This window comes from Pimephales promelas, chromosome 3 (genome assembly GCF_988280905.1).
Source record: "Pimephales promelas chromosome 3, fPimPro1.hap1.1, whole genome shotgun sequence".
Taxonomy (NCBI): Eukaryota; Metazoa; Chordata; class Actinopteri; order Cypriniformes; family Leuciscidae; genus Pimephales; species Pimephales promelas.
The window spans coordinates 41,313,428-41,327,686 of record NC_142771.1 but is presented as its reverse complement, the minus strand read 5'-3'; the positions used below and the strand labels follow the sequence as shown (position 1 = coordinate 41,327,686).

The window sequence follows — 14,259 nt, the reverse complement described above, 5'->3', positions numbered from 1 at the left end:
TTGGTAGAGTATTAGTAGAGTTTTAGTATTGGTAGAGTATTTTTTAGAGTTTTAGTATTGGTAGAGTATTGGTAGAGTATTAGTATTGGTAGAGTATTAGTAGAGTTTTAGTATTGGTAGAGTATTAGTAGAGTTTTAGTTTTGGTAGAGTATTAGAAGAGTATTAATATTGGTAGAGTATTAGTAGAGTATTAATATTGGTAGAGTATTGGAAGAGTATTAGTCTTGGTAGAGTATTAGTAGAGTTTTAGTATTGGTAGAGTATTAGTAGAGTATTAGTATTGGTAGAGTATTAGTAGAGTTTTAGTATTGGTAGAGTATTAGTAGAGTATTAGTATTGGTAGAGTATTAGTAGAGTTAAGTATTGGTAGAGTATTAGAAGAGTATTAGTATTGGTAGAGTATTGGAAGAGTATTAGAAGAGTATTAGTATTGGTAGAGTATTATAAGAGTATTAGTAGAGTATTAGTATTGGTAGCGTATTAGTAGAGTATTAGTATTGGTAGAGTATTAGTAGAGTTTTAGTATTGGTAGATTATTAGTAGAGTTTTAGTATTGGTAGAGTATTTTTAGAGTTTTAGTATTGGTAGAGTATTGGTAGAGTATTAGTATTGGTAGAGTATTAGTAGAGTTTTAGTATTGGTGGAGTATTAGAAGAGTATTAATATTGGTAGAGTATTAGTAGAGTATTAGTCTTGGTAGAGTATTAGTAGAGTTTTAGTATTGGTAGAGTATTAGAAGTGTATTAGTATTGGTAGAGTATTAGTAGAGTTTTAGTATTGGTAGAGTATTAGAAGTGTATTAGTATTGGTAGAGTATTAGTAAAGTATTAGTCTTGGCAGAGTCTTGGTAGAGTATTTGTAGAGTATTAGAATTGGAAGAGTATTAGTATTAGAGTATTGGAAGAGTATTAGTAGAGTGGTATGGTTAGGGTTAGAATAAGTTAACACATGTAGTTGCAAAGTTACTTATAGTCAGTAGTATGTATTTTGGTGTAGCTTAACAATAAAGAGTTAGCAGATATTAAGCAGTGAGTATACTAATACTCTAATGAGAGTTAGTTGACATGTAGTTGCAAAGTTAAGGTGCGTTTCCACCAAAATAACAATTTGAACAATTTGTCACAGGAACTTTTTTTTCCACCAGACCTGGCAAATTAGTCCGGTGACGCAGGACTGCTGCGACTGAATTTAACAAATCCTGAACCTCGTCATCGGCCGTTTTTAAACTCCATTGATGATTCGAATAGCAACTGTTACTGCACGCACCGCGACAGATTTTATAAAAATGGTGGTTGAAATAAAATGCTTTGTGGAGTCAACCAATCAAAATGCGGCATGAGCTCGACCAATCAGCATGTTCAGCGTCCAAGTCCCGCCGCTGAAAGTTCCTGAACTGAAAAGTACCACCTAATAATAGTTACCCAGAACTTCATTAAGACCCTAAACACACCAAGTACCGGCCGAAACCCCCTAGCTCCTGCGGTGGTAACGTGACTTTTTTATTCGTTAATTCTAACTCTTTGTATTTGGTGAAACCCGTTCAGGATCTCAGTTTCGTGGCGTAACAGAAGGGGACGTGAAGGTGAAGCGACGGGCCCCCTGTAGACCCGTGCCCGTCCCCAAGCCTCTCGGGGTCAGGAGGAGGCCAGGCCGGCCCAGACTGCAGGACAAGCACTGGCCGGGTCACTACAGGAAGACCGGCAGCCTCCTCTCGTTCCCCAGCAGCAGCAGCGAGAGGCTGAAGAGAGCCACGAGGAAGAGCTCCATGCTCAGAGCCACGGTGAGCGGTGATCTTCAGCTCGTTTAAACAAACCTGCTAATTAGGGGTATCACAATATATTGCCATACAAAATGCAACAATATGTATGGTGGATAGTGAGAATATGTAGTGCTGATCGTTCACCCGAAATAAAAATTACTTAAGTTTTGTGAACCAGTGAAAGTGTTAAGATAAGACCTATGGATCTTAATTTATAGGAGACAACTTGTTTAGTTTGTTTACTTTATTCTGTAATGATTTAAAAACATTAACACTTTATTTTACAGTGTCTTTGTTGCATGTTACATTTAGTAACTAGTAATAACTATACATTATGCAATTACATACAACTAAGCCTAAACCAAAAGTAAAATTACTCGGTACACTGTAACACGAGTCGGACACCTTAAAATAAAGCGTTACACTTTATTTTAAGGTGTCATTGTTACAGTGTAATTATATATTTAGGTACTGAGTAATATTAGTCAACTACATGTACTTACTATGTAATTGTTGAATACAATTGGACTCTGCAAGTAATCTTTGATGTTTTGGTTCTGGCAGAGGAGAAGTTACGTGTCGGCCGAGGCCCAGTCTGCAGACAGCGACGATAACAGCGGCACTCGCAGAACCAGGCTTCGAGAGGTAAACATGCAGACGTTCACATTTAACACTTGTCTTCTCTTGCTGAGTAAGAAGTAACTCGTGTAAAGGTGATGTTCACACGCTCTGACACGCGAGAACAGTTTTAGCTGACCATGAGTTTTCTGTGTGTGTGTGTTGCAGTCGAAGGGTCGAGCGGTCAGCCGTCTGATGGAGAGTTTCGCGGCGGACGAGGGCTTCCACCTGGGGGAGGACAGCAGCTTCTCGGAGGAGGATGAGGAGGGAAACGACTCGTCAAATGGCAGATTTGCTCCAGGTGTGAACATGTTTTACAAAACTTACATTAAAGGTGTTTAGGGGCTTCATGTTAAGTTTGGAACATACTTTGGTTAAAATTCATCAAATGTTGTGGCTTGATTGTTGAGAGTGTTTGTGTTTTGGAGTGAATGCATTTTTTTCATTGTTTGGTGGTTGTCCACACTGCAAAGACACATTTATATTAGTGCTGTCAAACGATTCAAATATTTAATCGCATTAATGTCATAGTTAACTTGTGATTAATCGCAATAATGTCGTAGTTAACTCGCAATTAATCGCATTAATGTCATAGTTAACTCACTATTAATCGCATTAGTGTCGTGGTTAACTCGTGATTAATCGCATTAATGTCATAGTTAACTCACGATTAATTGCATTAGTGTCGTAGTTAACTCGCAATTAATCGCATTATGTCGTAGTTAACTCACTATTAATCGCAATAGTGTCGTAGTTAACTCGCGATTAATCGCATTAATGTCATAGTTAACTCACGATTAATTGCATTAGTGTCGTAGTTAACTCGCAATTAATCGCATTAATGTCGTAGTTAACTCACTATTAATCTCATTAGTGTCGTGGTTAACTCGTGATTAATCGCTTTAATGTCATAGTTAACTCACGTTTAATTGCATTAGTGTCGTAGTTAACTCGCAATTAATCGCATTAATGTCGTAGTTAACTCACTATTAATCGCATTAGTGTCGTGGTTAACTCGCGATTAATCGCATTAATGTCATAGTTAACTCACGATTAATTGCATTAATGTCGTAGTTAACTCACTATTAATCGCATTAGTGTCGTAGTTAACTCGCGATTAATCGCATTAATGTTGTAGTTAACTCGCAATTAATCGCATTAATGTAGTAGTTAACTCACTATTAATCGCATTAGTGTCGTGGTTAACTCGTGATTAATCGCATTTATGTCATAGTTAACTCACGATTAATTGCATTAGTGTCGTAGTTAACTCGCGATTAATCGCATTAGTGTCGTAGTTAACCCGTGATTAATCGCATCAATGTCGTAGTTAACTCACGATTAATCGCATTAGTGTCGTAGTTAACGCGCGATTAATCACATTAATGTTGTGGTAAACTCGCGATTAATTGCATTAGTGTCGTAGTTAACTCGCGATTAATTGCATTAATTTCGTAGTTAACTCACGATTAATCACATTAATGTCATAGTTAACTCGCGGTTAATCACATTAAAGTCGTAGTTAACTCACGTTTAATTGCATTAGTGTCGTAGTTAACTCGCAATTAATCGCATTAATGTCGTAGTTAACTCACGATTAATCGCATTAGTGTCATAGTTGACTCGCGATTAATCGCATTAGTGTCGTTGTTAACTCACGCGTAATCGCATTAGTGTCGTAGTTAACTCACGATTAATCACATTAATTTCGTAGTCAACCCGTGATTAAATCGCATTTGTGTCGTAGTTAACTCGCGATTAATCGCATTAATGTCGTAGTAAACTCGCGATTAATTGCATTAGTGTCGTAGTTAACTCGCGATTAATCACATTAATGTCGTAGTTAACTCACGATTAATCGCATTTGTGTCGTAGTTAGCTCGCGATTAATCGCATTAATGTCATAGTAAACTCGCGATTAATTGCATTAGTGTCGTAGTTAACTCGCGATTAATCACATTAATGTCGTAGTTAACTCACGATTAATCGCATTAGTGTTGTAGTTAACTCGTGATTAATCGCATTAATGTTGTATTTAACTCACGATTAATCGCATTAGTGTCGTAGTTAACTCGTGATTAATCGCATTAATGTTGTATTTAACTCACGATTAATCGCATTAGTGTCGTAGTTAACTCGTGTTTAATCGCACATTTTTTTTATCTTTTCTAAATATCTATTGATTTCTTTTTCTCACATTATTTTTTTCTCAGTTTATTGCTTTTAGCAGCATGGAAAAGTGGATCGGCTTGCTTTGTGCAAATGTTTTTATTGAAAACAACGTTGGCATATACTGTGTTCAAATTCACACTAACATTCTTACTTGGAGCAAATAATGTCTCACACAATGTAACACTGTCCATCAATAAAAGGGTGAAAGAAATACTGATGAGGTCCTGATATTGACGAGGGGGTGGAGAATTCGCATCATCTGTGTGTTTGTGTATGTGTGTGCGCTTGGCAATCAAGTGGTATTTCAGACTGGACGTGCTGCGATGATGATAGCTCAGTTCACAATGACAAAACACACAGATCACTACCATTTGGCAACTTTTTAGTAAACTAAACTTTCCATTCAGAATCTTATTGGCATCCATTTCAGCGTCTCGCGCTCGTTATCCACTCAAAACATAAAATTAATCAACTATTTGGCCGGCTCGCAAGCCCAAACGAATTTGTGCGGCGTGCCTGTTGTTTTGTTTCTGGTCTAGCCAGATCCGCTTGCGCTTTGGTTGACGAAGCAACAAAACGTCCTCACGCGGCACAAGCCATTGAAATTAACGGGTTTCAGAGCGCAGCGCCGTTCTGTTGCAAAAGCATGTGAAGAAAACTACAAAGTTTGCTAGCACAAAAAGACAGTTAATCACGTGAATAAAAAAACTGACGCCGTTAAAATGAGTTTGCGTTAACACCGTTAATAACGCGTTTAACTGACAGCCCTAATTTATATACAAACACCAAATAAAAAATGGCAGATTTGCTCCGGGTGTGAACAACTGTTTAACAAAACTTACATTAGGAAATGGATAGTTAAAGTATTAGTTGAATTACTAGAGGATTAGTAATGTCCTGGTAATTTACTCTCCACCACCTTATAAAAAATGAATTTCTTCATCCGAACAGAAATTACAGTTTTTTGAGGAAAATATTCCAGGATTTTCTCCATATCGTGACTTCAATGGGTTCCAACGGGTCGAAGGTCCAAATGTGAGATTCAGTGCAGCTTCAAAGTCTCGACACGATCCAGCCGAGGAATAAGAGTCCTATCTAGACAAACCATCCGCCATTTTAGAACTAAAATAAACATTTATATAATTTTTAACCACAAATGCTCGTCTTGCACTAGCTGTGATGCGCTACACATTACAGAATCACATTCAAAGGTCAAGCGGGACGAAGGCGGAAAAAACGACCGAGTGTTTACAAAGAGTCAAGCGCCATTTATAAATAAATAAACAAATAACTGTTTGGACCTTCGACCCATTGAACCCCATTGCAGTCACTATGTGGAGAAACATCCTGGAATGTTTCCTTCAAAAAATTTCTTTTCAAATGAAGAAAGAAAGACAAGAACATGGATGACGGAGAGTAAATTCTAAGGAAATTTAAATTCTGAAGTGAATTAATCCTAAAACTAAGACTAGTCTTATAGACCAACAGGAGACAGGTGGTGTTTGCCATGACAGGAAGTCCTCGTCTGTTCTGTGAAACTGTGTTTTGAATTGATGCTTTTCATCTTTCAGCTCCTCCGAACTGTGTCCTGACCAAAGAGCTTCTGACCGTCGGACTCAAGGTTCTGATCAGCAAAGAAGACGAGCTTCTGTACGCCGCCCGTGTGCAGCCTCTGGATTCGCCCGATGTGTACGTGTAGAGCCTCACAAACACCCTTACGCCATATTTACTGTTTCATACTTAGATTTTGGAAGGAAATGTGTGGAATTCGGCGCAATTGTTCTTCATTAAAAACAAGTTCATCAAAAAGGCGGATCAGGACAAAGCAGAGGGGTCTTGAATGATCCTATATGAATTTATTTTGCATTAATGACTACAGCTACTTATCAAATAAATAAATGGACTTATTTTAACGCGTGTAACAGTGTATTGGATCCGTGCATTAGCTCTTAAAGTGACATCAGCCTAATAAACCGGCTTCAGTCTGTCATAAATCATAATCAAATAACAAATGACAATCACTCACTGATCTTGACTGAATAACTTAAGTTGCTTTAATAAGGATTAATCTATATTTTATGTGTTCAGTAAGACTATTTTACATTTGATTATTACATTTTTTGTGTAGGCTATTACATATCTGAATACCACTGTGAGAACATCTTCCTGAAATTATTATTTAATTTGTATTTTCATTTTTATCCTTTCTGTTTATAATCAGTTTCTTCATCCTTATTGTAGTTATTTTTGGCTGAAGTATCGATAATTGTGAAAATGTACGGATATCAATAAGACTTTGATCGTATCGCCCACCAATAATTGTTAAATAATCATGATATAGACGAGTGATTTATGATTTTTGCCATAATTGAGTAGCCATACATCAAAAAATATACCACTATTAAAGGGATATTCCACTCCAAAATGAACATTCGCTCATAATTTGCCCCCATATGCCCCACGTTTTTTAGGAAATGATGCCGTCTCTGAGTCCATGTTATGCAAGTTTAAGAGTCGTAAAGTTGACGTTTCAAAAACTAGTCCAGTTGGGGAATTGATGTCTTCTTAAATGAGAAAAATACTAATATTTGATCATTTTTAACCCATGAACCATCACTTCCAGCCTGCTGTCATGCATGGCTTCATGAGGGCAGCGTTAGACGTGACGTTAAGAGCGTTGGAATTGGCGCAAAAAGTAATGTCGAAACACAGAGGACCGTCACATCTTGTACATTTCACAACGTCAAGCGAGAACTCACGAACCTGCGTTTGACGGTTAGCCAGAAGCGATATATTCATATTGTTCTCGCTAGGGCTGGGTATTAAATATCGATTTCTCGATATTAATCGATTCTCATTTTTACGGACCGATATCAATTCTTAAATCTCAAGAATCGATTAGTCATCCTGTTTCAATTGAATGAATGGATCATTGTATCACGGCTGCGCGCATCCAAAAAAAATTGCAATAATCTTTGTCCTTTGAAACTATTGATATGAAACAAAGTCTCAATTTTCAAATTACGTCCATTTTCTTTAGAAATTCAAAACCATAAATAGTGTTTTGTCGCTGTGGCGTGAGATCACTCTGGAGAAGCAGCAGCGCTGATCTCTCTTCCGGGTTAATAATACCAGTCACAGCGCCAAATAAACATGAAAGTGTGTTAAAGATAGAGTACAACTTATCGAAATCCGGATCATGTGACATTGATTCGCTCAATCAGTGTTTCAACCGTGGAAAGACGTCAGTTAAACAGCTTGTAATCAATGTCATGTATCGTCATATTTACCTCAGAAAACCCACATAAACTCGTTAGTCTGCTAGAAAAAAATAACTCCAGAGAGGAGCATTTTGCTGAATATATACACCATATTACATATGCATTATAATCTTAATGTTTTTCAATATTTAATGCATATTTGAATAAATCTGGCAAGTTTTTATGACAGCCACCATTTAAATGTTTATATTTCATATAATCTTCTTATTATAAAAATAAATAAAAGTGTAATTTAAGTGTTTGTATAGCTACAAAACAGTTCATTATTACCTTCATATTAGGCTAATGAAGCCTATAGACTCCCATAGTTTACAGCATTAGTTAAGAGATTTGATTCCCTTGAGAAAAATGGCCATTTATTGTAACTGATATCCAAAATAATCGATATTGAATCGAATCGTAATCGAAATCGAATCGAATTGCAAGCTTGTGAATCGAAATCGAATCGAATTGTGAAATTTGTCTCAATACCCAGCCCTAGTTCTTACACACACCTATTCTTTCACTCCAGAAGACATTGATTCATCAATCGGGCTCGTATGGATTACTGTTGTGTTCACTTTGTGTGGTTTCCGAAGCATCAACTTGTGAGAATCCTGTCGTCTTGCATTATATGGAATCACAGATATAGATTACTTTTCTAATAAATCTCTGTTTGTGTTCAACTGATGAAAGTCATATACATTTGGGATAGATTTTTGGGTGAAGATTCCCTTTAACAATTAAGGCACTTGACAAATGTGCCTATCCATCTCTAGGAAATGTTTCACATCAGTATTACGTTGGATTATCAAAATTAAGTTATTTGGAACCAATTCAGGGGCACAAAAAGACTTAATCAGGACATCAAGTGTTCAACTCTGTGTATGAAGTTGAGGGATAATGTACTTCTGGCCGGTTGTTATCTCAGAATAACCCCCGACAGGGTGATCAGGTCTTCATCCGCCCCTGAAGGGGTTTATTCTGAGGTAACAAGCTGCCGGATGTACATCATCCGCTTAATAAACGCTACTTGCCACATCAGTAAATAATTCGACACCAAATATTGATATGAGCATCTAATAATCCAACAGTGTACAAAAGAGTAGTCACAAAACGTTACTTCGATAGGATTATGCTCACTACCACAGTTAAATAAGCACTAGTTTCCCACAAGTCAACATCACTTCCCTTAATCCCCGAGTTCAGCAGCAGAAGTGTTGCTGTAGAGAATCAGTCTCAGCCAATGAAAGTGAGCTCTCCGTAGGAGTTCGACACGGACGGCCAAGCATTACACACAGCATTGAAAATAACTCTCTCTCTCTCTTCTCTCCAGCTACAGTATTGTTATCGACAGGGAGCGAGGAAACCGACCCAGAATCTACTCCCTGGAGCAGCTCTTGCAGGAAGCCGTGAGTTTCCCACTTACAGCAAACAAACCTGCCTACGCTTTGAGCTTTGGCCTCTCAGGACACACACACACACACCACATCCTCCAAAATCCCCTCTTCCATTAAAGAGCAACACAGAACAATCTCCTCTTTCCTGAGATCCCTATACACAACACAATTTCCTGAAACACCTTGTTTCCAGCACACCTTCTGCTTCAGTTTGCCTCACACCAATCAGGCTCTGCACAGACATGACAGCATGGACAACACACTTTACAGGACGCTTTGGTCACCTATTACGTTTTTCTTTTTCTTAATAAAAAAGATTTTTTGAGGATGTATGGATTATTTGATTTTTATATGCGATGAAATGAATCGAACATGAAAAGTACACTGTAAAAAAATATTGATGGTTTAACTTAAAAAAGTAAGTAACCTGGTTGCCTTAAAATTTTAAGTTGATTGAACTGGAAAAAGTGAGTTAATACAATGAAGGAGATTAATTTAACCATCAGAAACTCAAAATTATATGTTATCTGAACTAAATAAATTATTTAAGTTGATCTGACAAAAGAAAAAAATGTGTGATTACTACACTGTAAAAATATTGTTGGTTTAACTTAAAAAAGTAAGTTACCTGGTTGCCTTAAAATTTTAAGTTGATTGAACTAGAAAAAGTGAGTTAATACAATGAAATAGATTAATGTAACCATCAGAAACTCAAAATAATAAGTTATCTCAACTAAATAAATTATTATAAAGTTGATTTGACAAAAGAAAATATGTTGTGATAACAAATCTTGAAAATATTTTTTACAGTGCAGCTAGGTTTAAATACTTAAAATGATGCCCCATATAATGTTCAACTGATTATAAATTAATTGCAAGAAAACAGTCTACATAAACTGTCTCATCATTCACTCTAGCTGATTATTTATTGTAAATATATTAAAAAAATTAATTGTTCGTGCTAACTTCATTTTAAGTTTAGTCAACTTGAAATGTGAAGTTATATTAAGTGACAATTTTATGAAAGCTTGTTTCCGCCACAGAATAAAACATTTTAAAAGATAATTGTGACTTTATTTCTCAGACTTAAAGATATAAACTTAAAATTGCATGTTATAAAGTCAGAATTGTGAGATTTAAACGTATAATTCTGACTTACATCACAAAATTGTGAATTAAATCACAGAATTACGAGATAAAAAGTTGCAAGCTTCCATACAACTGGGATATATGAGTTGACTAAACCTAAAATTATAACAGTTTAAGTTGAAAGTTGAGGCCTTGCGTCAAAAGTGGCCGCGACTTCCGGTTTGAAGTAAACAAAGCGCGACTTGACATGCTTGACACTCGTTCATTCAACAGTTGACAGTCATTCAAGTTATAGCGATCCAAACTAGCTAACGATTTGGGAACACAACCTCAACCAAATTCAAAAGGGTGAAATAACTGTACCTTTACCCTCCGCAACTTTGGTTGGGAGTATTATAATAACATTATTAATAATCAATACTCATCAAGGCATGGTGACAGACAGTTGTGTGAGCTGACAAACAATTAAAATAAAAAATACACACTTAGTCATTGTGCTTTGGAGTAGGCTTGCCGCGATAGACGGTGTTGACGGTGTTACCGGTTTTAAGCCCCATCACCGGTGACATCACTTTCCCACCGTGACACCGCGATGTCTTGACTTTTTTTTTTTAAAGTATTCGTTTTTGCTAAAATATTTATTTGAATTAATTAAAAATAATAATTTTCAATTATTTAGTTCTGAAGAGAGCATTATAATTAAAAATGAACTGCGCAACGCGTGCCGTCACGTCACAGATCAGCAAGCATCAGGATTCCATTTAGCACGTGTGGAGACGAGAACGAGTCAAATTACAGAAAAGCAAGATAATGGTGGAAGATTTGGTGTCAAAACGCAATGCAAAATCGCCTGTTTGGCAATATTTTGGCCAATATATATTAATGTTAATAAATGCCAATTTATAGTGTTTTACTTTTTTTTAGAGTGCTGTCATTTATGTAGGCTAAGGTCCTTTTTAAAGTTTTTATTTTATATTCGTCTCTTTTTATTTGGTTTTATCTTATTTAAACTTTGTTTAATTTATTTAGGCCTATTTTGTTTTCTTATTCGTTAATAAACGTTTTATTTTTTTTGGGCCCACAGTTTGCCGATTTTCACTTTTTTCAGCCTATGCATGGGGTTATTTTTATTCGTTCATTATGCTAATAAAAGTTCTGTCTATATTTTATTCGTTTATTATTCTAATAAAAGTGCTGTCTAAATAAAAGTTTATTGTCAGCGAGTTTTTTTTTTTTTTTTTTTTTTTTTTTTTTTTTGTCCATTCCAGCAATTGACGCTGAATTGCAATTGACGCTTATTTCGAAAGTGAAAGTATGTCATTTATGTAGGCTAAGGTCCGTTTTGAAGTTTTTATTTTATATTCGTCTCTTTTTAATTGGTTTTATCTCATTTAAACTTTGTGTAATTTATTTAGGCCTATTTTATTTTCTTATTCGTTAATAAACGTTTTATGGTTCTTATTTGTTTGGGCCCACATTTTGCCGATTTTCACTTTTTTCAGCCTATGCATGGGGTTATTTTTATTCGTTCGTTATGCTAATAAAAGTCTATAAATAAAAGTTTTATTATCAGCGAGTTGTTTTTTTGTCCATTCAAGCAATTGACGCTTATTTCGAAAGTGAAAGTATAACGCGCACGCATTTAAAAGCTATTTAACCCCCCCGCCCTGCCCTCCACGGTGACACCGGGATTACCGGTGTTGTCACACGTCGATTAACCGGTGGGAAATTTTCCTCACCGCGGCAACCCTACTTTGGAGTTTATTCAAAATTATAAATGAATGTGCTGCTTGAATACATTAACTGGCACATTTGGTATTCTGTCAACAGGCTTTGATCCTGAGTTTAGGTGTAACATCAGTAGCGAACAGCCAATCACATGCTGAGAGAGTTTATAGAATATTAAGAATTTAAACAAATGTACACAGGAAGATTCGTCGTCTTTTGGGAGGTGATGGAAACTACAGTCGTTGGCAGGATCACTCTGATTTCGTTTTCGGCTTATGTTCAAAACAATCACGTTTAAGCCACTGAATTAGTTTAGTCCAGCTATACATACAACCGCGAACAGCACATGTTGCCCCTGAGCTCCGTAACGACATCTCTCATAAAGATTTGCGTCTTTAAACAGTAAAATAATTCTCCGGAAAACAGCTAGCCTCTTCGCTAACTAACACACAAAATACCATTGGAATGCTACTCCCGCCGCGTCACCGAAAGTTTCACCCACTTTATTTTTTACAGGAGCGCCCCTCGAAAACTTGTGGATAGTTTTCCATTATTATCATTACATATTATTTTCATGTGTATTTTTAGACAATCACACAAATACAATTTAGTAACAGGGCTGCAACTATTGCAAACCTCATATAACATTAACATGAAATACATTTGAGAGGGTGAGATCAATGTTTAGATATGTCTAAAGAGGGTCTCCTTTTACTGACCACTTGTTCTTTCAGCCTGTTAATGGAAAGTACATCCTGTTACAACTGGGTGAGGAGCATCTGTCACTATTCAGCAGCCAAAAACAGTCCCATCCACCACCTCCACACACACACATCTTTATTCAGCGAGCACTGGGCCTTTCCAGCACCTTCATACAGTATCTTTTTATCACAACATATGAAATCCGACAGAAAGCCTCGATAAAATGCCCCTCACCAGCCGCCAGTAGAAGTGGCTGCACCCTCAGTGCACTTCAGATGCCAATATGTTATAATTGTTGGTGAATATGCACATACAGAAAACTGCAGAAGTCTTCAGCATTTTACGCTGTGAGCATTGCATTTTAGCACTTTAGGGGCCTGATTTACTAAACAGGGCAAATTAGCGTGAGAACGCAATTTTAAAAAGCAGTAGCGACGTGCTTTTTCGGGCGATAAATTATGGCATAAACACCAGTAGATTGACGAGTGCAAACCATAGTAAATCTTGCGTGATTCATTTAAATACTCTCCCGCCATACATTTTGTGCCTGAAAGGGAAACTCCTACAAATGCATATGCAAAAATAACTGTGTTCACGCCTTTTCAGTGCGAAAATAAAAGTAAATCCTTACAGAATTTTTTTTTTTTTTTTTTTTTTTTTTTACCCCAAAAGAGGTTTTCTGCTAACACAAGTTGTTAGTAAATCTGGCACTAAAAGTTAAGTCCCTCAAAAAATGAAAATTCAGTCATATCTTAGGAAGGAAACCTGCTTGATAACAGTCATAGCCTATTTTATGGATGAGTGTTAAATGGGTTCTGTCCCCTTCAGCTTTGCTCCATCTAGATGTTTCTGAAGGCATTGGTGTTCTCCCTCAATGTTAGTTTCACAGGTTATAACAACATTGTGTCTAATCTGAGCCAATGGAGTGTAATTATATAGTGTAAACCGCAGTGCATTCTTGGCGTCGGTTCAGCTTAGCTTGTAACCTCTTTCCTTCTGGCTCGTGTGTTTGTGTTGGTAGAGATCAGTGGTTTTGACTCGCTTGTTTTCCACATTTCTAATCTAATCTTGCACAAGGATCAGTGGCACTGACACAAAACATTGATTTAGTACACGTCTTCATTTACTAGATAGACTAGGGGTTGACCCGGAGTTTTTGTTTAAATATGCAATGATAAAATGGATAGTCCTGAAACCTGATTAGTCAATACAGTTAAAATGCACAATATAGTATTGGCACTTATTGAATTTATGCTCAACATCCTTTAGCAATCATGCATGATATATATATATATATATACTGTATGATGCAATAAATGGTTCGTAAAAGGTGCTGAATTTGACTTTTAAATTTAAGTCCTGGAAAACCCTTGAAAACAGCTATATTTATGAAGAGGTACTTGAAAAATGATTTACTTATTTAAATACAATATGAAATTAAATTAAGTAAAATAAAAATAAAAATATATATAAATATATATATATTAGAGCCAGACCGATATATCGGTAGGCCGATATTATCGGCCGATA

General features: G+C 36.4%; 1 protein-coding gene across 3 annotated transcripts in view; it reads left to right on the top strand.

Annotated features, from left to right (window-relative positions):
- The window catches only part of bahcc1a (BAH domain and coiled-coil containing 1a), a 149,526-nt gene that overhangs the window by 121,521 nt on the left and 13,746 nt on the right, over nt 1–14,259 (top strand). For all 3 annotated transcript variants that reach the window (XM_089128912.1, XM_089128914.1, XM_089128913.1), the window contains 5 exons: nt 1,546–1,781; nt 2,325–2,405; nt 2,547–2,679; nt 6,122–6,239; nt 9,147–9,222. In XM_089128912.1, the coding sequence (XP_088985038.1) occupies nt 1,546–1,781; nt 2,325–2,405; nt 2,547–2,679; nt 6,122–6,239; nt 9,147–9,222 (644 nt within the window). The remainder of the gene's footprint in view (nt 1–1,545; nt 1,782–2,324; nt 2,406–2,546; nt 2,680–6,121; nt 6,240–9,146; nt 9,223–14,259) is intronic.